Source organism: Mixophyes fleayi, chromosome 5, assembly GCF_038048845.1.
Source record: "Mixophyes fleayi isolate aMixFle1 chromosome 5, aMixFle1.hap1, whole genome shotgun sequence".
NCBI lineage: Eukaryota > Metazoa > Chordata > Amphibia > Anura > Limnodynastidae > Mixophyes > Mixophyes fleayi.
In genome coordinates, this window is record NC_134406.1 from 208,040,095 (window position 1) to 208,067,845 (window position 27,751).

Genomic DNA, 27,751 nt, shown 5'->3' on the forward strand with positions numbered 1-27,751 from the left:
GTAAGAAGCTAGGCCAGTGTAAAGCAGACCTGACTTATAAGAGAAGTAAACAGAGATCATAAACAACTCATTTGCATTTACACAGACGTTTTAGTTCTGACATCACAGTGGAAGGGGGGCTGTGGGCACCTGAAGCATGTTAAAATGATGTATAAAATCTAACAGATTTGTTCACTTTAGGGAGTCAATTTCAAATTGAGAAGTGTCCCATTATAATGTCCTCTCAGCAGAAAACTGATCATCTGTGAGTTTACCACTTCTGTTGATTATTCCCTTTTATTTTACAAGAAACTATTGTACAGATAGATATATATATATATAATATATATATATATATATATATATATATATATATATATATCATTTTGTTAATTGTTTTTCAACTTAAGCTTTGTGGATTTATACTTTCATTAGGGCACACTTGCACCTTCTAGGAGAGCTAAAAAAAATGCATTTCTAGACACATTTCAATGTAAAGAAAACTTTGAAACACGCAAAAGTGACACGTAATAAAGAGTGTCCCCTCACTCTCATGATTTATTCAAGACCTTATCTTTGTGGACTCTGTATGTTCTCCCCATGTTTGCGTGGGTTTCCTCCAGTGTTCCATAAACATACTGGTAGGTTAATTAGCTGCTATTAAATTGACCATAATCTCTCTCAGTCTGTATATGTATGTTAGGGAATTTAGACTGTAAGCTCCAATGGGGCAGGAACTGATGAGAATGAGTTCTCTGTACAGCGCTACGGAATTAGTGGCGCTATATAAATAACTGATGATGATATATGAGGCTAAACTGAGCAGTATATTAATAGAAAAATGGCAATGAATGAAGGGGATATTCCTGAAGTGACAGATGGACGTTGAAGTGAGATTTTCACTCTTTCCACCATATACATTACAATTGTATCCACAATCCCACAAAAATAAGAGAATGATGTATAAGACGCACCTTAATTTTGGCCCTGAAATCTCAAACAAACATATTACGGTAGCTGTCAAAAAGGGCAGAGAGAGTGTACTGGCTGGCTGCTCTGATCACAATCAGAGCAGCCGGCCAGCACACTCTCCCTGTCTGTCTCTGCCGAATGAACCTGCAGGGAGAGTGTGCTGCCCGGCTGCTCTGATTGTGATCAGAGCAGCCAGCCAGTACTCTCCCTGCAATCGCCCCCCTCCTCCTGGATGCGCGCATACTGGTGTACCGCTGCCCCCCTCCTCCTGGAACCCCGCTGCCACTGTACAGCTACCCCCCTCCTCCTGGATGCGCGTATACTGCTCTACCGCTGCCGTTTTAGGAGTCAGAACCAAAGAAAACAGTCTAAAAGGTGTTATTACAAGTAATGTTACAAAATATAAAAATATATAGAAATAACCTGTATTTTCATAGGCTGATGCACATGATTATATGATAGTTAAACTGAACTTTAATAAAGCAGTGCTAACTCAGCACTCATTTAATAAGCTATCGGTTTTTAGCTGAAGCTGGGAAGCTCATGTTTAAGATGTTTGAACTGAGCATGAGCCAGTTGAAAATATATCCCAATCCAGAAAACAAGAAATGTGTGGATAAACATGGAATGGTCAGAGCGGGGGAACGTTACAGACATGTAGATGATTATTCCTGGCTATGAACTGGGCTATTTTGGTATGAATAATGTTGAGGTAATTGGCTAATTTATCCCTAGTGATTTTGAAAAACACAGAAGATTAATCACAAGCCAAAATCCCACTGCTACTGCAGCTACCAGCTGTGAAAGAATGAATGCCAAAGAGCGAGTAAATTAATGAATGCCTAAGAAAGACTGGACTGAGCGTGCCTTCAAGGGAATGCCAAGATTATCCAGTGAAGGAATGGCTATATCTAACAGACTGGTGAAAAGAGTCATTTAGAAAAAACACTATTTACAAAAATATAAGTTTTTAATACTGAACCTAAGAGAACAGTTAGGGTCTGATTCATTAAGGATCTTAACTTGAGAAGTTTCTTATTTCAGTCTCCTGGACAAAACCATGTTACAATGCAAGGGGTGCAAATTAGTATTCTGTTTTGCACATAAGTTAAATACTGCCTGTTTTTTCATGTAGCACACAAATACTTGATAGCTTATTTGTACTCTGAAATTTAAAGTTGATATTTGTGTGCTACATGAAAAAACAGTCAGTATTTAACTTATGTGCAAAACAGAATACTAATTTGCACCCCTTGCATTGTAACATGGTTTTGTCCAGGAGACTGAAATAAGAAGTTTCTCAATCAGGCCCTTAGACTCAAAATCAATATACTAATTTTTCCAAACTATTCTTTGCATTATTTGATATCTGTATAAAGCCGAAAACAGTTCTGGGAATAGCAACTTACCTTTCCACAGCGGATACTGATCTACTATACAAACCCTTATTCTCTTAGAAAATAAATATTTCTTTTTTTATATGAGCTACATTTTTCTCAGAAATCTTTTGTTCCATAAATATTCTTCTGAGTGCCTTCTGTCTGGCCACCCACTCAACAGCCCATTAGAGATTGTGATCACAGTCAAACCAAACTTTTATAATGTAAAAAGATTTATATGTTCCTGTTACAGGGTTTACTTCATGTGGAACTGTAGTGGGAACAGCACTGTTTTTTTTACAAGATGCATTTATCATTGAGCTGCTATGCCCAATTGGTTTGTCCTCTACAGTGGGGGTTCTCAACTCTGATCCTCATTTCGCACCCCCACCACCCTGACAAGTTTTGATCATTTCCTAACTCCTGCAGAAGTGGATTATGTTATTTCACTGGGACAATAATTGTTCTACCAAATGAGGGCCACAGTGCAGAGACACTGCCCCGTTCTTCAAGTGAAATTTAAATAGTCTATTTCAGTTGAATTAGTACATAAAACATACATCCCTGATAAACATTTTGATTTATATACCAATAAAGCTTTATTATATGTTTTATTGCTAGAAGCCCAACATTTAAATATTTTTTCTTGGCATAATTCATCCATCATGTAGTTTAGCTCTTGCACTGAGATTGAGCATTGTCAATAGAATAGTATTAGGTTTTGTCAGATAGAAACTAGTGTAGCTTTATGTGTGTCAATAACAGGTCTTTGGGAATCTAGTAGACCTAGTATAATTAAACATTAATGTATGAAAATTCCCATATCAGGGCAGGTGTTAAGTTATTTATCCACACTTGCTATTGCCTTCTGGTATCAACCAATTTAAAGTATATTGTCCTTTCAAAAGTTTTTTTATCATATATATTTATGAACATTATTAAGCTACATATAATAAAACTGGTATTTTCATTTTAATGGCCCTTTAGGATAGGGCTTTAATAACAATGGTACTCTGAGATCACTCACACGCAAGCACATAAGACTGTCTATCCCTAGATATTTGTTGGGTGCAGTGGAAATGGTTTACCGTTATTGTGGTCTACTGAGACAGTACTGTAGCTGTCAATTGTTGCATGGGAGAATTATAGACAGCAACAAGTGTAGCAGGACCCATAAGGTGGCATGGTTTAGCTAACAGATTTGTACCAATAATGTTTTGTGGTTATCTGTTAGAGAATTGCTTCCAATATTGCTAGGACAACCTCAAAATTAAGATACAAAGGTGGAAAGATGAAGTTTGTTTAAGCCTTCCATTTTCACATTTTACAAAATTACTTCTAACACAAGTCACTATCAAAGGCTATGTATTACCTACTTGTATAATATAATAATCTGAAATAACTAATTATTTTACTTCATGAAATGTGTTCATTGTGTTCTCCATTGTGGGAGGTGCTTCTCTATCTTGCATCTCTCTGAAGTAGCACAATGAGAGTGACAGGATTGCTATCTTGCTCTGCAAAACTGCTCCATGTGGATTCAGTCATGTCACCACAAGCTGACATGCTATACTTTGCAGCCTGACATTTCTGTGCTGTGTAAGACCCATTTAGGAATATGTTGCTTAAGCTGCCATTTTCTATTTTTACAAAGCAGTTGAATGCCAGGGAAAGACTAAACAGTGGACTTTACCTCCTCGTTCATACCCATTTTTGGATTCAGATATCCTCTAAGGAAATAATCAAAACCAGAAACAAAAAGGAAGCAATGACTACAAGTGGTCTGCCAAACCAAACATGTGTGCCCAAATTCATGCACACATTGCTATCAAGGACTATTCCCACATAGTATCAAATCAGTTTGTTCCCTTGTTCTCAATAATCTGAAGAATGTAAAACAGATAGATTAAAATGAATCTAGTGAACATCTATTAACTGAATAACATATTGCACTGAATGCCTCAGGTCAAAAGCAGTGGTCAGATTTGCTGTGGCACCCGGCATCATTAAAAAAAAATAACAAACATAAGAGAATTTAATATACTGAAAGGATATTATGCTGAAACACTGAATATTATGCAATATTTATGAAGTTTGTTCAAAATTATTTTTTGGGAAATCCAAAAGCATGTAATTCAAGTATTTCATAATAAATTGGCCAGTGGCCATGTTGCAAATATGTAGATATGTTTATCTGTGTACAACAAACTATATCTGTGTATTTTGCTAAATATTTGTCAGGATCTGCCTTCAGCATTGCATCAGCATGCTACCTTGTATCGGCAGCTCCTGTCTCTGGAACTATATTGGACCTTATCATCATCATTTATTTATATAGCGCCACTAATTCCGCAGCGCTGTACAGAGAACTCATTCACATCAGTCCCTGCCCCTTTGGAGCTTACAGTCTAAATTTCCTAATATAGACACACACTCACGTACAGACACAGACAGAGAGGGAGAGACTAGGGTCAATTTTGATAGCAGCCAATTAACCTACCAGTATGTTTTTGGAGTGTGGAAGGAAACCGGAGCACCCGGAGGAAACCCACGCAAACACAGGGAGAACATACAAACTCCACACAGGTAAGGCCATGGTCGGGAATTGAACTCGTGACCCCAGTGCTGTGAGGCAGAAGTGCTAACCACTAGGCCACTGTGCTGCCCATACTATTGTATGTGCCTTGCAGTTCCCCTGTTTCACCAGAGGTGCTGCTACTATCCTGTCTCTTTCACTAGCAGGGGTTAACCTTCTGCACTAGCTAATAATCGGCATCTGATGTCTCATTATTTATACCTGCCTCTCCCAGTTACCTTTGCTGGTCATTTATGTTGCTGTTCTGGAAATTGTTGTGCTCATTTGTTTCTCCTGTTCTCTGGGACTACTACAAGCTACTTGCTGACATCCCTGTACCCGGTTTCTTTCCAATCAGCCAGTTCACTTCGAACAGCCATATTCATTGTTGTTACCTGTTTTCAGCCTCACCCAGAGATCCATAGTTCTGTGTCTGCAATACTCTGAACAATTTTCTGCACCTTTTGGATCTTATTTGCTCAATAAATATTTATGCTTTCACCATATTCTGGGCTCCATAGTTGTCATTTCCAGTTCTTGGCAAAGAAGTATGACAATATTTAGTGAGGTGAAAAATTTTACAGTATATTTTCCTTTTATACTGGACATGGTGGGCCTCATTCATCAAGAAACGCAAAATGACTGTAATGTGCATTTTTTTAACAATGCGCGTACATCGGATATACGCACATCTGTATTCAACAGGGAGCAGATCTGAAGATACGTCTGTGATGAATACGGGTCTAGTTCCGCTCTGCTCTAATAGACAAGACACTGTGGGATACCTCCAATACATAAGTGAAGTATCAGGTCACAAAAGAATGCACAGAGAAAAAAAAACTAATCAATTAATGTCACCAGTTAATAAAATAGTCATTAATGATAAAATATTAAAAGTAAAATCTTTTTTTTAAAAAAAATACAACAAATCCCCATAAAATACATTTATTAGAATGTTATGAATGTCTACTGTACATAAAATGCATTTTTACAGTTGCTTTTGATTGCAAACACATGTTCTAGCATGCAGACACAGCCGTTATCACTGGTAATCAGCACTTACACCAGACCTGTAGCTGGTGCAAGTGATACGACTGAAAATCACATACCTTATAGATGCCCAAAGCTGGAATTGGCTTCTGCTGCGTGCGTTCGAGCTTGGCACACTCTCATTGTACACTGACTACTGCATACGCCCAGTCCCGCTCTGACCCTGAAATCGTAAGCTATAGTAGGGTCCTTTGCTGCATTCTCTGGCGTATGGTTAGTTTCTGGGCATGCGCAGAGTAATTTTACGCAAAATACACCACTGATCGGCATTTATATTCTATAACGATTCAGGTCTGGTATGTTTAAAACCAACTTATATGTGAAATTAGCTAACTAAAGCTATAATATAATAAACATGTAACATATTAAACAGTAAGTGTTTTTGATTTATTGGTACTTTTGAAGAACTACTTAAACAGACATTTCAATCTCCCAATACTTTTTGTTACATATTGTTATAATATTCAGTCCAAAAACACTAGGAATGGCATGTAGCAGTATTTTAGTTTGGTTATGGACCTCAATAGCTTGTTAATGCTAAATGGTGATGTCTAGTATAGCAAGACAATCTTCTTAATACAAGGGAATGTTCAGATGAGAACTTGCTCACCACAAGTCTCAGAAAGAGCTGCTCTGAAAGTCATGTAGGCAATAGGCTCATTGCTTGTAGTACCTGCACACAGAGGCGGACCTAGCGAGCTCTAGGCCCCGATGCAGGGGAGCGGGGAGGAGGGAACTGGGACCCACAGCTCGCTAGTTCCCCTTGCAGTGGGCTCCATTATCTCCATGGGCCCCGGAGCACTGCAGCTGCTGCACCAATGGTGGATCTGCTGCAGCCTGCACACCTATGCTGATCAGACAAACAGCAGTAAAAGTTATGGGTCACAGAAAATTATTTTCCAACATTTTTGCCTGCAGATAACATTGTCATTCATCTTAACAGCAAAGACATACACTGCTGGCATCAGTGATCCCATTACCTTCATGATTTTTAGAACCGTTTATAATTTCTTATCAAGTAAATAATTATAGACATGCCATTGTTTCCACACATGAAGTGTAAGGTCAGAGCCATTTTAAGGAAGGACTGGGCCTGTATGTAAGAGTGGTCGGAGCTGGAAGAGCTACACCAACAAGGCTAAAGTGATTTTTGGACTCCCGGAACTCATCAGTATTTTACCTGCCTGTGTCACTCTCATACTAGAAGCTCCCCTTGACACTGGGGCCTTTGTACACTACATAAGCTGCACCATTAGTGCTAGTGTCCTAGTGTGCAAATTAAAATAAAATAAGGTAACTGATAGGTTATTAATTACACTAGTTTGAAAGCCTTAACATTGACTAGTCATTACAAATGATCACTTTTGGATTATATAAAACCGTACCTACCATTTGTGTCCCATTAAGTTACTTTCACATACCTGCCTCTTCCCTTTCCTGGCCCTTACAAGAGTCAAAGGCATTGTATTCTAAAGAAGACCGATACAGCCGACAATCTGGTTGATTCAAAATAATAGCTTTGACGGTTGGAAAGACAAATTAAATTACTTTCAGCGAATCATAAATGTTTAGCTTAACTTTTAAAAACACCAGCAGAGATTTATAATGGCGGTGACAGGCCTACTTTACAGGAAACTGAAATTATGGTTTGCAGTTACTAAAGATCAAAAACTGCTGAACTCAATGGCCTGTGGCAGTTTTTGTCATTATTATAAAGCTTCCTGCAATGAATGTCTGATTAAGATTTCATTATCTATAGAACTATGAAGAGGGGGGCGGGGTTCTGTTATTATGGAGTGTCATTGGCTAGATTAGTGGACTGAATCTGCTGCTATCCATCTTTATATTTTTATTGAAAGCCTGGGACAGTGCTTTGTACACCCTACTGCCAAAATGTGAAAGCACAAAAAAGGGGAAACTACAAAAAGTGCACAGGGGTGCAGCAACTTCAAGCCCTCCTTTAAAGAGGAAGGCACCCTCTAACAGCCCCCCCCCCTAAAGAGGAAGGCGCCTTCTATCCCTGAGCCCCCCAGAACCATAAAGTTCCTGAAGGGAGCAAAAATATAAAGTGTAGTGACGAAAAAGGAAAACAAATAAACAAGAGGTGTTCCTGCCATTTGTCCAGCAATATAAAAATTGTCCCACCCCACCCCAAAAAAAATGGTATAAGTGTGCTACATGCTTTTTTCGGTCACATTATGAGTGACCATCCCTATGTGATTTGATTTATAATGAAGTAGTAGTTTTGTTTTGTCTTAGACCTGCTAGGTCTGTTATATCAGGTATAATGGATATGCAGTTTGTTTTACTATATTGCTTCTTTGGCAGCAAGTGGTCTCGAAAACATCTAATCTCTGACTTTATTATAATCTGTGTAGAAGGCTCAGCAGTTACTTTTATCTGTCTTGTGCAAGTGTTCGCTTCATTGCTGTATCTTAATGCAAATTCTTCACCTAAAAGCAATATAAATAAATGAGTTCTCATGACCATATCAAATAAAGGAGCGCCATATTAAATTCTGCTATCTATAACTACAGATGGGAATATTATCATTTAATTATATAGCACCATCACATTATGCAGCAGTGTACAGAGAATATTTAATCATTCACATCAGTCCTTTAAATCTGTCGGTTATAGAGACATCATTTAAGGAAGTTTACCAATTTTAAAGAGAGTTCAATGCAATCCCCACCTCCCTACTGATCCTCCATCCCACAAGTAGTACTCCAAAGGGTTTTAGGCAAGATTGTTAGTTGGAAGCCGATTGGACAACCATAACTGCTCATCCTATAGTCAAGTCCCAATTGAAGCAGGTTGTAACCATGGTAAACAATGAAAGTTGATGTGATGAAGGGGACTGAATTGCAGGAAATGCCCGAGACCATAGTGACTCTACTACTTGGGTGGGAGAAATGGAAATTTGCATGAAGCTTCCCTGTAATGTCACATCAGTATTAAACAATACAATTGAGTTGCCCATAACAACCCATCACTTTTTCTTTCAGTTTCTACAATGCACTACAAATAGCTAAATCCAGGCACTATTCAATTTAGTTCCAATGGTATGGAGGAACAATTACTTTTGCAAATCTATCTATATCAGTGTTGGCCAACCTGTTGTAGTTTCACAAGACCTGTGGTCTTGTGAAACTACAAGTCCCAGCATGCTTTGCCAATAAATAGCAGCTTACTACTGCAAGTGTATGCTGGGACTTGTAGTTTCACAACACTTGGAGTGTCACAGGTTAGCCAACACTGATCTATATCATTCAATGATATACTTAATACTAAAACTAGTACTTTGTACTAATCATGAAAGAGCTGCTGTCAGTTGGAGGGTATAACCACTTCTCTCTGATAATAAATAACTGTTACATCCACAAAATATCCCCCAAACAAACATAACAAATTGGTATGTAGATGATATTTATATAAAGTCTATATTTGGTGCAACTGCAAAGATCATGGAATTAGCTTAAAGTATCAAAAACTGTCTATTAAAATGAAAAATCATAAATCTTAATCATAAGACTGATTAGTACATATATAATGTGGCAGTATAATAAACAAGGGGTCAGAGACCGTGTAATACTGTATGTGCAATGTTAATAATGAGAGGTATTAACTGGTCATTAACACAACAAGAGTCAAATTAGGAACTAAAGCCCCTTAGGAGATACCATTGGCTGAAATCCGCTGAACTCTATTCCAAATAGTTGGCTCATCAATAATGATGCACAGTTTTGTGATGTGTCCTCCAAATTGCAAGCAAATTGCATCCTGTATAATGCAAGTGGGCAACATACTGTTTGTGATGGTATAAACAGTGCCAAAACTCCAATCAATGAAACATCGCGAGTACAGTTCCTTATCTATAACGCAGTCGTACAGGAGTTCATAACGATCTTGTAAACAGCAGGTATCAGCCTCTCCTCCTTTGTGAAATCCTCAGGCTTTCCCCCAGGATCCCTATACGTGGATCTTTGATAAAGTCTTCTACTAAGACGAAACGCGTCAGTTAAGACAACCTGAGAATTTTACCACAACAAGCAGTATGTTGGCCACTTACATTATTCACACTATTTCTAGTCTTCATCACACTCTCTTGCTTGCAATTTGGGGGAAACACCACGGTGAACTGTGAGATCTTATTGCCAAGTAGATAAGCCTCCTGTTTGTTCAGTGTATTTCAGCTAGTGGTAAATTTATCATATGGGACTTTAGTTCCTAATCGGGCAGACTGATATTTTATTACATCTGTGTTTATAACAGGTTAATGTTTGTTTATTTTTCTCCTTTATTGTAGATGTACTAATCATAGTTTTATTAAAATTTTAATTAACAATTCTTCTTGATCCTTAAGCCAATTTGATGATCTTTGTCATTTTCGCCCTATATAGATTTTATTTAAATATTATCTATACGGGATACCGCTAAATTACATTCTTTTGGATCTTATATTTGGATATATTCTCTATTTTGTACTAGAAAACAATCTGATTAGCGCTGCTTCTAGAGACCACCGTTTTCCACAGTAAAGTAGAAAGAAAAAAATAATAATAGATGTGTAATAATGTGACTGCCATATTCTGCAAACAATACATTTTCTTTACTACCGTAAAATAAAAACACACTACACTTTGATTTGTTATTTTCTATATTACAAAAAAACATACAAAAAAATAATACATGTCAAAGAAACAAATCTTTACATAGCAGTTAATATTCCAGGTGGGAACAGTATCCAGTTACATGGTATTCTAATGCCATTCCCAGGTAACAGAAACACATATTCTTACATTAAACAAAATATTTTATTATATATTGGGTGAGTGGAAAAAAAATGTGGTAGAAAGTATGCAAGCATCTTCTGCTGCTCTGGAATGATAAAAAAGGGTATGTTTCTTTCTAAATATTGCACAGTTTGAAAGGTACCAAAAATGATAATAATAAAAAAAAAAAAAAAAAGTCACAATCTTGGGAAATTTCTCACATTTAAGCAAAATCTACCAAGAAACATAAAGCATGTTGTTTCTACAGTAGCTCCATCTTTAGAAACATTGGAATGAAATATACAGTATAGTCATTATGTAGGTGCAATTATATAATATATACAATTACACAAACACTCGTTATCAGTTCTCCTTCACCCCTGAGTTTTGTTTTAAATTACTAAAAAAAAAAGTTTGAATGAGCCAATGGCAACTTTTTGAACTTAAATCCTTAGATGGCAACGGAGAACTTCGCAAGTCAAAGGCTGTAATCACAGTTTATATTTATAAGGGCCAAGAAGATGAAAAAAAAAGTAACAAAAAAACAGTCCTAAGTTGAAAGGGGTAAGACCTCTGTGTCAAGAAAGCTTCACTTTGACAATCCCGTGTGCAAATAACACGAATAGGAAAGGAAAAAAAAAAAAAGGTATGTATCAAATAATGCAAACTGTCTGATATCAACCTGGGCAGTTCAAAAGAAATGTTCTGAACACTTTTGACAAGTTGAGAAAAGTTAGGACATCAGTTTTGACTGCAGCTCCATCTCTGCAGCTTGTTTGAGAGCAACATCAACCAACAACTGGAAGCCACTGAAATCCTGATTGTGATCTGGTGGGGTAGGTGGAGGAGTGTTGAATAGTCCGCTCTGTGCAGTTGTATTTTGTCCTGGTTTAATAGTGTCTTCGTGGCATACAAGCGAGGTCTCTGTTAGGGTGTTTGCCTCCGTTTGCTGCTGGCCTGGGATTTGTCCAGCATTCAACACATGGGTGAAGTTGAAAGGAGCATCATTTAGTGATGTTACAGTGGTATGACAGATCACTGACGGGCGAGCCAGCAGAGATTGCTGAGAAGACAATTGAGAGGCCAGTAACTTCCCTGAGTTCTGGTTAGATCCCGTTGTACTAAAATGAAAAGAGTTTTCGTCTATAGTGGGAATATAGGGCTTTGCCCCTGTTGGAGAATCCATCTGGATCACGTCAGTGATTTTGGCTCCTTTTCGAGAAATGGTGAACTGATTAGGGTCCTTCCCATCTTTTCTTAGCATATCGGGCAAAAGTCTGCGTCGTGCATTGATGAACCAGTTACAAACCTACAAAATAAATAATATAATACTTTAACTTTACATCCCGTTCGTGTTAAACTATAGCACAAAAAAAAACCCTCAAACATGATATTTAATAAGTAATAAAAAAAAAAAAAAAGGGAATTATTTGAGAATAGAGCTGTTACTGAACAACTATTCACATCTAAGCATCCTGGGATGCTTTATTTTGGGAAGGCTGCCCAATCGCTGTTGTAATTCTGGGTTGGGATGTGCTGTATTAATTCTTATCCACTCATATAGCATCTGGATTATTAAACACATCCCCATATGTTTAGGAGAGTTACACCCAATCAAAAGTATGCACTTGGGGAAATAACCCACTATAACTTAGAAAAAAATTCTCCACTTGTAAAACGTGTACATTACATTATTAATATACAAATACCTACACATAAAATCAAAATATTAACTAAAAGCATGGCAAAAATGAAGGGGGAACATCTCAAGCATATCAATGAAGCTCTTTGTGTGCACGGTTGCCAACCCTATTAAATATTTGTGACAATTTGATAAATTACTGACAACCAGCAATATTTATATATTTTTGCTATAATATTATAAAAAATTATTACAACAGAAATGTATTTTCAGCAAAAGTCCATCAGCGATTTAAGCAGGAGTTTGTAGCCTTACATAGGGCCGACTTCATTGATTTAAAGTGTACTTTAAGCCTATACACAATGAAGGCAACCGATTTCTATCCTGAACCCAGTACTCATGAGATGGCAGCCTATTACTTTATTAGGAACTAGTGACATCAATACGGCACACATTTATGTCACTTGGTCCTAGCGAATTGGTAATCAAAATTGAAGCCGCCTACAAAACGTCCGCCTGCATTTTCTGTGGACGACAGCTGATCTTTAAATATGTGTGTGTAATACAGCAGTGTCAGGATCGACAGCTCCTCTTACCTATGTCATAGGCTTTGGCAATATGTTAAGGATTCAATAGTTTTGCAAACTCTCTCTGACTAAGAACAGACCAACAAGCAGATCCCAGTTGTTACATTATACTTTTGAAGAAAACAAGTTTCTCTTAACACAAAAGAACTAGTTGCTGGACTGATAGACACAAGGAGCCTATGTCATAAAGCATGGAGAAGATCACATTTTAGAAGCAGCTGAAGAATTTAATTTTTTAAAATGTTTCTTACATGTCATTTCCCATACCTTAGGCTAATGGTGAGAAGTTTCTCTTTTGAAACAAGATGCTGTTTGTATCCTAGCAGAGAGGGCAGTGACTCACTAGGGCTGCTGAACTTAATGTGCTACCAGGAATGTCTTCAGTTGCCTCACTCCTATCTCCACGTTAACCCTTACACTGCAAATAAAAGCCTGCATGCTTCTGATGAGGGTGTATAAGAGGCTGGAGTCTACAAATACTCTATGTATTAAGGTTAATTCCAGCAAGGTGGCTAAGTGGTTAGCACTTCTGCCTCACAGCGCTGGGGTCATGAGTTCAATTCCCAATCATGGCCTTATCTGTGTGGAGTTTGTATGTTCTCCCTGTGTTTGCGTGGGTTTCCTCCTGGTGCTCCAGTTTCCTCCCACACTCCAAAAACATACTAGTAGATTAAATGGCTGCTATTAAAATTGACCCTAGTCTCTTTTTCTCTCTCTCTCTCTGTCTGTGTGTGTTAGGGAATTTAGACTGTAAGCTCCTATGGGGCAGGGACTGATGTGAATGAGTTCTCTGTACAGCACTGCGGAATCAGTGGCGCTATATAAATAAATGATGATGATGATCATGACGATGATGCCACATAGCGATGTTTGAATGTTATATTCTAGCCAGGAAAAAATGTGGACCTTCAACAGTAACATTATAATGAAGCACCAAAAATTACTTCATGACACAGGCCTATATATACATCATTTTGCCAGCACAGGTAAGCTTACTAGGGAAATAAACATTTACTAGCAGAGACATAAAGGGGAAGAAGAAAAAGTAAGCCAAGTAAACCTTCACATGACCTGCTTATGGGAGAAGCACTATCCCATTCTACAACTACATGTTTACTGGTCAGATCCTAGTTAGAAAAGTGTGTCAAACAAGAGGATATGGTATTTCCTGGGGAGGTTGTGAGCTACAGGAAAGAAGAGAATTGTTCTACCCAAAGGACACTAATTCTGACAGCTCTACCAAAGTATACTTTGTATATGAGGAATTGTGTAAAGTATGTACAGGCTGTATGTTTCTAAAATACAATCCTTGCAGAGTATGTTTGGCAGAAGCAGAACAAGCATAGCTATGAAAACAGAAGGGGGGGGGGGGTGTTTTATAAAATGGCACAAACGTGGAATGAAGAAAAAAAGAAGCAGCTTTTTAAGTGATTTGAAGAGGCATCCTGGCTGGAATCTACATTTAAAGTACAACTTTCTGACATTTTTCCTGTAAATATCCATTTTACATAGAAGAAATACTAGTTACTGCGATCAAGTCAGCAAAAAGGTATACCCCCACATTAATTTAGTAGTATACACATACAGTATCAACTATCGTATCCAACTGTTTGTAACTGCTTTAAACCATGTCAAGCGGTTTATATAATGAAATGTAAAAAGTCTTGTCGGTGCTCTGTTTCATAGCAACAGGAATCTTATAGGACTTTGACATACTTGTAGTGTGGAGAGATGCGTTTGCCGAGACAGGAGAGCTTTCTCTTGTTCAGAGGGGTAGGCGTTATAGCGATGTTCATACAGCCAGTCTCGCAAGATTTGGACTGACTCCTTAGGTAGGTTTCCACGTCTCCTTCTTTTCCCTGAGCCAGCAGTAGAGGAGAGATCCAGCGGAATATCCATACCATCATCATCCTCCGTCTCACTGCCTGATAGAGGAACTAAACCTAGGACAAAAAACATGTCATCATTAGGTGGTTACTAGATATGTGGTTGTAAGCCGTCCACTTAATCTTTTAAGGGAATACACAATGTAATATGTTCACACAAGTAAAATGACAGAATTGGGTTCTCTGAATTACAATCAACTCTTAAAAAAAAAATTGGAATTACCAAAAATACAGGAAGGGGGGGTTAGATAGCAGCCTTCTTCTTCTCTTATTGGTGTTTTCATTCTCCAGCATTAAGAATCTACAATGAAGCCTGGGGGTTGTGAATTCTGTCCGTTAGGCGAACAGACAGGTTTATCCAAGATATCTTTGTCTGAAACTATTCTATTTATGTACCTGGCAGTCCTGCTAGTAGCTCTTCCATGTTTCATTATATTGTTCTTCTACACCCCCACCTTATTCTGACGCAGCACAATGCTATTCATTTTAGACAAGGTTTTCTTTTCAAGTATTGACACTAATCAATCACCAGGGTTTCTTAGACATCCATTGTGTATCTGAATGAAACGGTCTCAGATATGTGACAGACACACTGTCTCCATAACAGATCCATAATATGGAGATACATAGTAAAATCCGATCTGAACATCCAATCTTTTTTCTTTTTTAGAAAAATAACAATATATTACATAATATCACATGTAAAGTTCTTAATTGATTGATACAAATCAGGAACGGTGGGAATTTTTTAACCTGAAGGGGTCGAATTGCAGCTCTTTGAAGTATTTGTATTGTAGTCATGTGACAATGTTTTAATATAGGAAGCAATCATTCATCTGAATCTGATAGTTTCTACAAATGCATCATGTGTGTCATAAATTAAGAATACAATGCCAATCTTTCATTCTAAAACATTAAGAACTGTTCCCTCTGTGCCCAGCTTTACAATCACAAAACACTATGCTACCTAAAGCTGGGTACACACTACAGAAATTTCGACCAACTTTTTATGCCGTGCGATTTTTACATGCGACCGATGGTCCGATCGCTCGGTCCATGAACTGCATACACTCTAGCCTTGTTTAGGACGATAAAGGGAAGAGCGGACGTCCCTTTAGCGACTTTTTACAGCCATGTTGTCGTGAGCAATGACTGTAATTTCGTACTCACTGTTGTGGATCGGTCGGAAGTTTATACACACTACACAGCGGAAACGAGATTGGAACGAAAATATTAAACGGTACGACCAACCAAATGAGGCGACAATCGTCCATTTGGGCAGACTTTCGACCATCGTGTCACTACACACACTGACCCGACTTTTGAATGAGCGGTCGTATGTCGGCTGATTTAGCCGATTATTGGATGAAAACTGTGTAGTGTGTACCCAGCTTTAATCAGCAGAAATACTTAAAAAAAAAAAAACAAAAAAAAAACTTCTACTAACACTCAGGATATAGTTAAATGGCAAAAGTCACAAGTTTATTTTTATTCAGTAAATACCAATTGAATCCTAAAATTTTGTGAGGTAAAAGGACTAAGAAGTATTCAGATCTTTTGTATTCAACTTCATCATGTTTAATACTACAGAATCAAGCTGTCATAACTATCATTATAATATTGAATTCTAATTATGTCCGTTTCACCATCACAATTTTAAAAACCAATTGATCATAATTCAGCTTTAAACTGTCCATCATGGGAAAGGAGAACACACCAAATACATGGAAATATACTCTGTGTTGCAACTGAAACATAACAGTGGACTATAGGAGTGCTTCCGCTACAGAATCCTTTTTCCTTTTTGTAGCCAAAATATAGATTATTCTGGGAGTAAACCCCCTAAATAGTGATGTGATTTCCATAATGTAGGGTTGGTCCACTTTAGTAAATAATAAAGTTCTATAATGAGACTCAGGGGGAATCCAATTGGCCACGATGTTCCTCAGAACATGGCGGCTGTGCGTTTTTACCGTTTATACGGGAAAAATATCAGCTCACTTTTGCTCGTACCTCTATGGAGTGCGAGCAAAAAATCTGCGTAAGGTGTCTCGCGACCATTCTGGAGACACATTGCGCCGATTCTTTTTTAGAATTGAATCTCCTCCAAACTACTGACACAGATGACAGCCAATATGTAGTAGGAATGTCTTCATGCAATCCCTGCAATACACTCCATGTCCCTTACAACAATTATCTATGTACAATGATTGTGACAGAAAACTATAATCCACACAGCCCACCGAAAACATGCTAGGGGGTATATTCACTTAACTGCGGGTTTGAAAAAGTGGATATGTTGCCAATAGCAACCAGACTAACTATCATTTTGTAGAATGTACTAAGTAAGTGATAGCTAGAATCTGATTGGTTGCCAACTGCAAAGTCTCCACTATTTAAAACCCGCAGTTTAGGAAATATACCCCCAGATCTTCTAGACTAAGGGGTATATTTACTAAACTGCAGGTTTGAAAAAGTGGAGATGTTGCCTATAGCAACCAGATTCTAGATAACAATTATTTAGTACATTCTACAAAATGAGTTAGGTTCTGATTAGTTGCTATAGGCAACATCACCACTTTTTCAAATCTGCAGTTTAGTAAATTTACCCCTAAGGCTCATTGGTACCATGTTTGATCGGCTATAGATACATATTTAATTAAAGCCACTTGCTTTAAAGAATAAAATGGAACTATACTTTAAATAAGCAATTGCCATGGGTTAGCATAATATTTTTCCATTTTTCCTAGTGTCCTTGTTCAATAGTTATGTCATTTTCTTTTACTGACACAGGGCTGAAGGATGGCTCAATATTTTTGCAAAACAGAAACCTGAAGACTGCTTACTGCACTGTTTAAAATAACAAGTCATATAAACAGAAAACATTCAGGTCTTGTTTAATGGTATGGGTCAGTACTGCCCAAGTATTTACAAGAGGGTCATGCATTTATTATTACTACATCTACCTGTGTCAAGTTTTATTTGAACAAATTAAAAAGGGAAAAAAAAATTTCTCATACAAAAGACTATGGAGATTTTTGGAGGCATAACATTGAACATGGACAATTCTTTGTTCCAGGCTAAAACAGTTCCGCACATCCAAGATAAATGCTGAAACTGAAAGTGTAATTCTGATTTCAGGTTTTCAAATGCGCTACAATTTGGATGGTCAATTATGCAGTTTTAGACCAAATGAATGTGTATATGTACAAAATGGCTGCCAATCCCAATATAATCTGACAGGAAGCCATCAAATGTTGAATGGGATTGACAGTAGATGCAGTCATCTTTTACTGCTCTAATAGAGCGCTGTCAGAACTAGATGACTCAATTCAAGGGTTGAACAGTCATATTTTTCACTTCACTTTTTCATTAACTTGGTCATACACATATATACGCATATGGCCTAATCTGACAGAGTTCCTGCTGCCCACGGTTGGGGCGAAGCGACTGCCAGTTTAAGTATTGCACTGTAAATGTTGTAGTAACCTTCATCAAATACCCACATTCAGGAAACCTGCCAAACTTTGAAACGGCACAAGGATATATAAACATATATAAAAAAGAACAAGTGCATTGTGTCTGTCTATCACAACAGGAAACAGCACAGACCAAAAACACAAGTAGTCATACTTCTTATCTGGTGAGTAAGTAAATACTGTACTGCAAGCAAATGAGCTTGAGCAACATGTGTCATTTTTCATTGTTACTTGGTCTAGTCGAAGCCACCTATAAGCATTTCAGGTTACTTGGGGCCAGTTGAAAAACAAGAAATTGACCAAAGTTATGAAGCCAGTTGGAAAGTATTTTGTTACTTTTGCACCTTTTCAGAAGTGGATATTTAGAATATAGGGCAGTCGTTTTTTAAAATGAGATCAAAACATGCTATGCAGTGCATAGACATAATATAATCATGATTTCCTAGATAAATCATACATATAGAAAATAAATTCTCACATGAAAAGATTGCAGGGTTATAATGAAACATCAGAGTTACAACACCGATCCTGCCTTTCTCCATACTGAATGTGGAGAAGGTGATATTTTACATAACAGCTTCAAACACAATATCCTATATGACCTTTTAAACTAAAAGGGTCATCAAGATTAAAAAGGTGTCAAAAACAGATCACAAATTACTGTTTATAGTGGGGGTGAAAAGTGGTAAAACTAAAAAAAAAAACAAAAAAAAAAAACCATGTGGTTTTTGTGGGTAAGGAACAACATAACATAATGAACAGCAACTATTCACACATTTGTCATGTGTTCTAAAAACAAAAATGATATAAACAATACAGGACTTAGTAAGTGTTAATTATTATTAACACTAAACAAAGGTAGCTCACAAGAGGCAATAAGTAACATGCTCAAACACACTAGTCAGTGATGTGTGCAAGGTAGAAGCAGTCAATATAATATATATAATATATATATATATATATATTATTATATATATATATATATATATATATATATATATATATATATATATATAAAACGTGTAAAGGTAAACTTGCAAACATTACACCAGTCATACAACATGACCTCGCTGTTTATCACACCAGAGGAGTCATCAATGTGTCAGAATTAATACTAGGCAGGTTATCTGCCAATGTGCAGTTGGCCAATAGACAGCTCTTCACAAACAGGAATCTAAGGGACTTTCCAAAATAACAAATTCTTAAGTTCCCCTTCAGGGACCTATAGCAACAGCTTGATAATGGTGCCTTCGTACGTCCACGGATTACACCTAACTTTTACCAACATTCCTTCAAGTTGACAAAAAACTGTCATTGAAATACTGAAATTGTCACTGATGAAGTTACTGCACAGATTTGCTTAGAAAGTGTCCATCTGATTGCAACTAAACTCATTACAAACGCACAACTGAAGCAGCTAAATGATCCCTTCTCCTTCCAACAATCCCAACAAAAGCTCCAGACATGTCCAAGTGCTGGGGGGATGGGTAACATGTCTTTTGTTTCAACTGCTTGAAAAGTTTCAGGCATCTGCAAGCACTTTGTCACATCCTGACCTGTCAGCAGCACTGCCCCTCCCTGTCACCCTGTTCCTCTTCTTCCAACGTGCCCTGCTGTCTTCTATGTGAACAATGCTGAGCACACACAATCCCACTCACATGGCACATTACAGTCAGCTCTTTTTGTCTGCAACTTAAAAAAAAAAAAGTTCCTCAACTTTGCATTTCCTAAAGGCTCATAACATTCTGTCAGACAGGAAAACGTGTGAAATGGTCACAACTGTAACAAAGTTCTTGTGACCTTTAAAATGGTTTATAAATCTATTTAAGTAAATGCTATATATTCCATGACATCCTCTGTGCCCAGAGATTTCAGGTATCCACGCAGATCCACGTCCGTGTAAGCAGCTACAAGTGTCCTATGCTACACAATGTCAGTGAGGAGCACATGGTGCTTGTGAGGAACAAAGGAATTGGAACTTGTTAAGATGGAAATGATGTTCTGGGCTGAGGAGTTTCCAGAACTCCGAGTCTCTGGGTTACAACTTCGTCCAACTTTTAGGAAAGTAGTTGAAAAAAACCCAGAATCAGCAAAATTGTCGTCCTTAAAAAAGTTTTTTACCCCCATCCCTCAGGAATGTAAGTCTGGTGTCCAAACAAAGACTTTCCCAGCTAACTTAGAACGCTGAAGCTTGGTGAGACTTGTGGGCTTAAATACACGAATATGTAGAGTTTAATTGACAAAAAAAGCAACAATAAGTCCTACCAAGTAATTTAAATGTTAATACTACAACATCTATAGTACTTTGCTGCCTGCCCAGAGGACATGTGGTTGCAGTGACCTCCCTCGTGCAGAAAGTTTCTTTGTTCCAGAAGTGAGTCTGAGCCATGCTCTACTTTTCCTTTGTGTGCAGTCCAGACCTGAGTGCTGAGTCCTGACTTTACCAAGATACACAATGACGTGATCACAACAGACTTTGGCAAAACATTGTTTTAAATTTGTAGGAATAAATAAATCAAAACCCATGTGTGAAATAAAAAAACAAACAAACAAACTTGCTAACCTACAAATCAACAGGCAACTCAAAGTGCTCAAAACGACGTCCAAGTTTGCAAAAAGTACAACCTAAAGACTCATTAACCATTACTAGGTAACTCGAATTAGGTTCCATGCAGCTCAGGTGAAGAACAAAACATCAGCTCACATGACACATGGAAGACACATGTCAACAAACAAACAGCGAACGTCTGAACATGGATTGTTTAGGGAATGATATCAGTGGTGAGATGGGAGCTTAGCTGGGTTAGTTCTGCTGTATACAGGGATGTAGGTAAGTACACTCCAGGCTCTGAGACACAGGCAATGGTTGAACACGCTCAGTTTGACAGCGTGCCAGTAGCATGGGGGAAAACAAACGTCCAGACAGCAACTCTGCTGTGCTCTCTGCAACTGAATCGGCGCCTCAGAGCTCCTTTATACAGACACTTTGTACATGATCTGGACCAGTTCACCTGGCACAGAGAACTTTCCTTCTGCCTCCCCCCAACCTACCTTTCTTAGCTTTCATCTTCAGATCGGTACCGTAGTTTCACAGCTCAGAGAATGATCGTTTAAATCCCCTCTGACTTCCTTAGCGGAATGATGAAGCAGCAGCGTTATCAGATGTCTGTTCCTGAACAAGGCGCCGTGTCCTGGGATGTCCTGAACAAAATCAGTTGGGGCTTTGTTCACTTTCCACTTCTTTACTGCCTGACTCAAAGTTCCTTGTTCCCCCCCTCTAGGGTCCCTCCAATGTGCCGATCCCCTTCCACTCCTGTTTCTGTCTGCTCTGACACTGAGGCAGTTAAGGTTAAGAAAGAGAGAGGTAGATGTTAGTATAATCCTCTCCCACCCCTTACACTAATGAGTAATGGTTTGTAAGAAGGATCTCTGCTCTCACACCCTCCCAGTGACTGTCAGACACACACAGGGGGAGGAGACATTGAAAAAAGAAAAAAAGAAAAAACCCTCCTGGATTCCCCCCTTTTCTCGCTCCCAGACAGACTGGGCTTGTGACACCGCATAGGCTGCAGGGGGAGCTTCAGTCATTTAGCTGCTTCCTGTTATTTTCTTTCTTTCCCAGACAGCCGTTTGATCATTAAACTGCAGAGGCGGCTCCTGATTTTTTTTTTCCCTCTTTAATTCTTTCTCTTTTGACAGCTGCCTCTCTCCTCTGTCTCCTGTTGCTACGGGATGACTCAACCCCTCTCCCTGCTCCCTCCGCGCCACCATCTCTCACACTGCTGAGAAAAGGACGAGTAGGCAACTTTACCCGGGTGATTAACCCTTTGGTGCTAGGACCACTGACAACAGTGGAATTAAATGAAAACACTACATTTTTGGAGATGAGTCAAAGAGCTTCAAGGCACAAATACGTGATTGCTTATGTAACCTAAAAATACATATCCAGCTGTCTCAGGGAAGTGGGAGTCAGCACAGGACAAACTTCTGTAATGCACTCAGAATGATTATGTTGATCAAGGATTCCAGTGCGATTCCCACAGGCTGGATTAGCAGACCTATGACTCAGTCCAGTCCCATAGACAAAGAGAATAAAAACGGTTTTCAGGTTGGGGCTTGTGTGACAGTGCAGACTGTGTGATTCGCACCGCACATGTGTTTAGGGGAAGCATTCATGCGAGTTGTTTATTAGATTCAGCTGCTTCCTTCTCTGGTTCATGCATTTGACGTCCTGATTTCAGCTCTCAATGTTGTGAAATACATCACGTACTACTTGTTGACAGGCTGCAGTATCAGTAACGCTTTAACTCCCAGGACAAAAATTGGATCATCATCATTTCATAGGGATACATTTTGTTTTCTCCAAGTATAAGAATTCCACTCACATGTTTAGTTAAGAGTTGATAAATTAAGTTAAGTTGCTTATAGATTGGTGTAAATGTTTAATAGAGATGCAATTGTAAAATCACACATGCTCAGTCATTGCTGTAATGTTTTGTGTAATCCAGACAATAATATATTATATAAAGGTACAGCACTGATGGTGAATGTAGTCCCCCATCCCTTGCGATGTACTAACAACCTTAATCAATGACTAAACCACTCCATTGAAGTTCCAAAGACGCCTTCATGATAAAAAAAATGACGTATTATCCAACAAATAAGGAGACATCTCACACTATCTAATTAAATGATACAGTTCAGCTATATTTTTATTCCACGCCACATGGTTATGGCTGATCTGACTGACTGCAGGGCTCTAGTGACTGACATGATAATAACTGCAGAGCTCGGTCTGTGTGAGCAGATTTCACTTTTGATTTTATTACTGTCACTTCCAACTGTCACTCACAGCGATGACGTCACAATACCTGCTCTGCTGCAGCGCTGCTGTATTATCACACACGTGACCTCTGCACAAACCGCATGGGACGTTTAACTGTCACTTCAACTGTCACACTCAACACGAAAGTGACGTTTGTGTTCTGCTGCGGGGAAATGAATGAACCTGCCCTGGAATGAATCAATTGATTCTGTTTAACAGATCACTGACACTGAATGATAACTGTATGTCAGGATGACTCACTGTGAGATTATGTCATCTCTGTAAATAGCTTTACTGTAATGGGGGGTTTAAGCCCTATCACGGAAACCGGACGCGATTTATAATCTTATGGGGAAAGAAGCGACGCTGCGGACTGTAGTGTATATAAGTGAGGGGAGGACACTGCTCAGCAGGCTGCGTGTTGACAGATCACCTCCTGTTGTGTTTCCTTGAGCCATTAAATAGTAGTTCATCCAATCAGGCTCATACAGAAGGGCTTTGATCCTTTGTGACAGGGAGGAATGAAGACCCAGGGAGGAGACTTTGGCTGTAGCTGCCAGTTGGTGAAGTCACACAGCGGATCAGAGAGTGCCTGGGACGTGGCTGTGTGGGCTTTACATTACTCTCTGCTCCGGGGATTGGTGGCTCATATCCGGCCTCTCAGAGGGGGTGAGCCGCACTCAGCCTGAGTCACTGCACCTCCTGGCCGGGGGAGGGGAGTCCTGATTCCGCCTGGTCCCGCCTCCACCTCCCCCACTCATTTACTGCTCACTGGCAGCTGAAAAACAGAAACTGCTTTTGTTCCACCGCCGCCGCCAAGCTGCTGCTTGCTGGGGTTGTATAAGACATTCCTGCCGATCACCCTTCCTCTCCCCCCTGTGTTCTTTCACTTCACAGATTACCTATCTCCCTCCGAGAAGAATAGACAGAGCTGCACCAGACACCAGTCAGCTCTCACTCTACAGAAACCAGGAGGATCTGGTGTATGGTGCAAGTTATCTGCACTTTACATCGTGTTCTTTAAACGTCACATCGGGTCATTGCTTTATATTATTATATTATTATTGCTAAGATGAACATGTACTTGTGAGCTCTACCCATACTCAGGTTTATTTTGTGTAATTGTTCTAAGGCAGAGGTAGGCAACATGGGCTCAGGGCATGCTTGGACTTGTAGTTACACAACAGGTGGAATGCAGATGTTTACCTAATCCTAGTGTAGTATGATTGTCATTGTAACTGATTTACTAAAGTTATGCGTGAAAATAAAATCTGTGGTTGTTAGTGTGACCAATGAAATGGAATATAAAAACCCCATGTAGCATGAGCACACATTTATTTGTGAGTACATTAACTCATTTTAATTCTGAAAAAGTGATATGTCTATTCCTGAGAAACTGGTATTTGGGTTTGACAAATTTAATTAGTAACAGCCTCACCAGGTGAAGACAGAGGAATAAAATGTTCACTTTAAGTCACATGCTCTTCCTCATAACCACAAAGATAAATGGTAACCCTTCTAGCGGGGAAAATCCAAAACAAAAAGTAAGCATGAATGAATCAACATCATGTAGGAGTCCGCCTTCAGCCTTGGTTTCCTGGAACTGCAGCTGTCATTTTTTGACAAAGGCAACAATGACAAGTTATATAGATATTTATTTGAATTTTTAAACTCTAATATTCCTTTCAGAGTATCACTGTGCTAATTGATGACATTTATGTTCTTCTATGTAAAGGTCCTAGGTTGTGCAGTGACATGACATAATGCCATTAGCAGAAGTAAGAAGTACATTTGTAAATTGAGATCATTTTTTTCTGCCTCAGCAAAATAAACCTTTTAAATCTAGAGTACATGGACAATATTGGAGCACAGACTGCCTTATAAATTATGAACTATGAGACCAGTTGTGTATTCCTTCTTCAGCTCCAGTTATGTGGTAATCTCTAATGCTACACAGCAGAGCATAATTTCTTTTGGAACGCACAGGAACGCAGTTCAGCCCCATAGTCTTTTCTAATTTTTTTATTTTGAACTGTATCAAATACACAATAAAAAGGAAGTGAAAGCATATAACAAATGTAACAGCCGTCTCACATCATGTGACAGGTAAACCAAAATGGCCAGATAAAACTATAAGGCATTTGGCCCCATAGTCTTTAATGTTTAAAGATACTTTTTAATGTCTCAGCATATGACATAAGTTTTTCAGTCCCACTTATTTTCTATATACAAACTAGTTAAAAATCTGTCAAAATGATGGAAAAAATTAAGAGTAAGATCATGATGTACCCTTTTTGGTAACAGTTAAATTCAGCGCATTATTAATGTTATCATTTAATTATAAGGCACCACAAGGTTTCAGCAGCGCCGTACAGAATACAAACAGTTGACCACACAGGGTGAAACAGCACACAACAATAAACGAGTAACATCGAGGGGTAAATTTATCAAGCTGCAGGTTTGAAAAAGTGGAGATGTTGCCTATAGCTACCAATCAGCTTCTAGCTGTCATTTTGTAGCATGTACTAAATAAATGTTAACTAGAATCTGATTGGTTGCTTCAGGTAACACCTCCACTTTTTCAAACCCGCAGCTTGGTAAATTTACCCCCAAGACTCCAGTAGCTCCAAGCATAGATAGTACAGTGAAGTTGGAGGAGAAGAAATGGTAGACAGGAGGGAAGAGGGCTCTGGTCGAAAGAGCTTATATACTAAAGGGAGGCATTATTTATCCCAAAAGAACTTAACACAATTCATAAATATTTCTTTATATGCCATAGTTTTTGTGTAAATCTCAGTCTTTTACCAATTTCACCTGTTCCATGCCACCAATAATTTTGAATTCAAAAATACTGTTCATAGGACCACAGTTATGAGCATTAATATTTATTACATCAAGTATGGTGTGGCATCTTGTTCGCTGACTTTGTAGGCGTTGACGTGATTTTACTAGAGATGCTTGGGCTCTGTGTTTTCAGAAAACTAATCCCACCCGAACATCGCCAATCCGACTACCAAGCCGGTTCAGTACTTTCGCGCATCTTCTGAAAATGAGGCAAAACCTCATTGTTGCGTCGTCGGATCTCCAGAGTTTTGGATTCTATAAGTACCGCCCTCCATGGAGATCCAGCGCCATTTCCCAGACACAAAAGGCGTAGGATCGTTCTTGGCAGTCTCCAGTGCAGTTGGCCAGAGTCATTGCTCACACAGAAACAGGGGTAGCAATATTCTTGTCACTCTGCAGTCTCCAATGACATTACTCAGTACTATTGCTCACACAGAAACAGAAGAGGTAGCAGTGTTCCTGTCAGTCTCCAGTGCAATAGCTCAGCAGCATCGATATGGCAACCAACTGCTGGCACCAGTCATGATGATACTAGTCCTTTTACCTACTAAAGTCTATGCTCAAGGACATAGTGGGTTTAAGTCAGGGAAACTGAAATCCAATAAAAATTGGTAAAGAAGAAAGCACCTCTCTAATAAAGGGAAAGTTTACTGTAGAAAAACATAAAATTGCCAACATGTCAATGTACCCAAAATATTATAAACTTTCCAGCATCAGCTAGCTCCCTTCTCTCAGCTAGATCTCACCACATCAATCTACACTGTCATCATCCTCACCCTAATCCTCACCCTCATAGGTGTGTACATCACCCTCACACAAAATTAATTCATCCCCACTGGAATCCACCATTACAGAAGTCTCTGTGCTTTGATGTATTTGCTGGTAAAGGCCTTCCTCGTGGAATTTCTAGTTCATTTTACTTCAGAACTGTCACGATTTTTGGGCAATTCTTTTAGACCAGACCAGAGGTCAAAATGTTGTGCTGACTCATCTGCATCACCACTTGTATCTTGGGAAAGCTAAGTTTTTCCTAGCAGCAGTTACCTGAGAAACTGAAGGAGGAGACGTTGTGTTATGTACCACCTGATCTGTCAACTTGCTGGCCAGGAGCTCATTGCATCTCTTGACATCTGGGTCAGTTGGAAAGAAAGAGAAGACATAGCTCTTAAACCAAGCACAGTCGCCAAAATGTAGTGATCCGATTTCAAGATGTTGATAACTCTTGGATCCTGGCAAAGCAAATAAAGTACTTTATCTACAAGTCCAACATACTTAGTGCAATTTCTTTGTTTCATCTCACAATTTCTCGAGGTGCTTTTTTAAACGTCTAATTAAGGGAATCACTTGACTCAAGCTAGCAGTGTGAACTCACTTCACATATGACAACTTTGAATGGTTTCAGCACCTTGCACAACACGGAAAGTATTCTCCACTGCATTGGACTAAAGTACATTCCCCTTCCTTTCCCAATGTCATGGCTTGTTGAGTAAGCGTGGATGGCTTTTTGCTGTTCCTCTATCCTCAAAAGCATATAAAGGGGGGGGGGGGGGGGAATTCCACCTTGTTACCACCTCTTGCTTCAGTTGGTCGCAGGGCAAATTGTATTCTTCTTGTAGCTGTTGCAATCTCGTACATGCTGTTGCAGAATGCCGAAAATGTCCCGAAATATTTAGTGACACAGACAGCATCTCCTGCATGTGACTGCCATTTTTTTTAAAGGTCTGTACCACCAACTTGATTGTGTGAGCAAAACGGAAT

At 38.8% G+C, this 27,751-nt stretch overlaps 1 protein-coding gene across 1 annotated transcript; it reads right to left on the minus strand.

Moving 5' to 3' along the window:
• Nucleotides 1–10,597: 10,597 nt before the first annotated feature.
• Nucleotides 10,598–21,963, minus strand: TGIF1 (TGFB induced factor homeobox 1). The gene is made up of 3 exons (XM_075213359.1): nucleotides 21,376–21,963; nucleotides 14,676–14,902; nucleotides 10,598–12,039 (listed from the first exon to the last, which is right to left on the minus strand). Exons 1-3 carry the CDS (start codon nucleotides 21,389–21,391, stop codon nucleotides 11,464–11,466), a joined length of 819 nt encoding a protein of 272 aa, XP_075069460.1. The 5' UTR covers nucleotides 21,392–21,963; the 3' UTR covers nucleotides 10,598–11,463.
• Between the last annotated feature and the right edge of the window lie 5,788 nt (nucleotides 21,964–27,751).

Excerpts from the sequence above, each read along its gene's own strand:
- TGIF1 (XM_075213359.1), bottom strand. Across the intron at positions 12,040-14,675 it reads CGCATCTCTCCACACTACAA|GTTTGTAACTGGTTCATCAA; the intron begins GTATGTCAAAGT and ends TTTATTTTGTAG.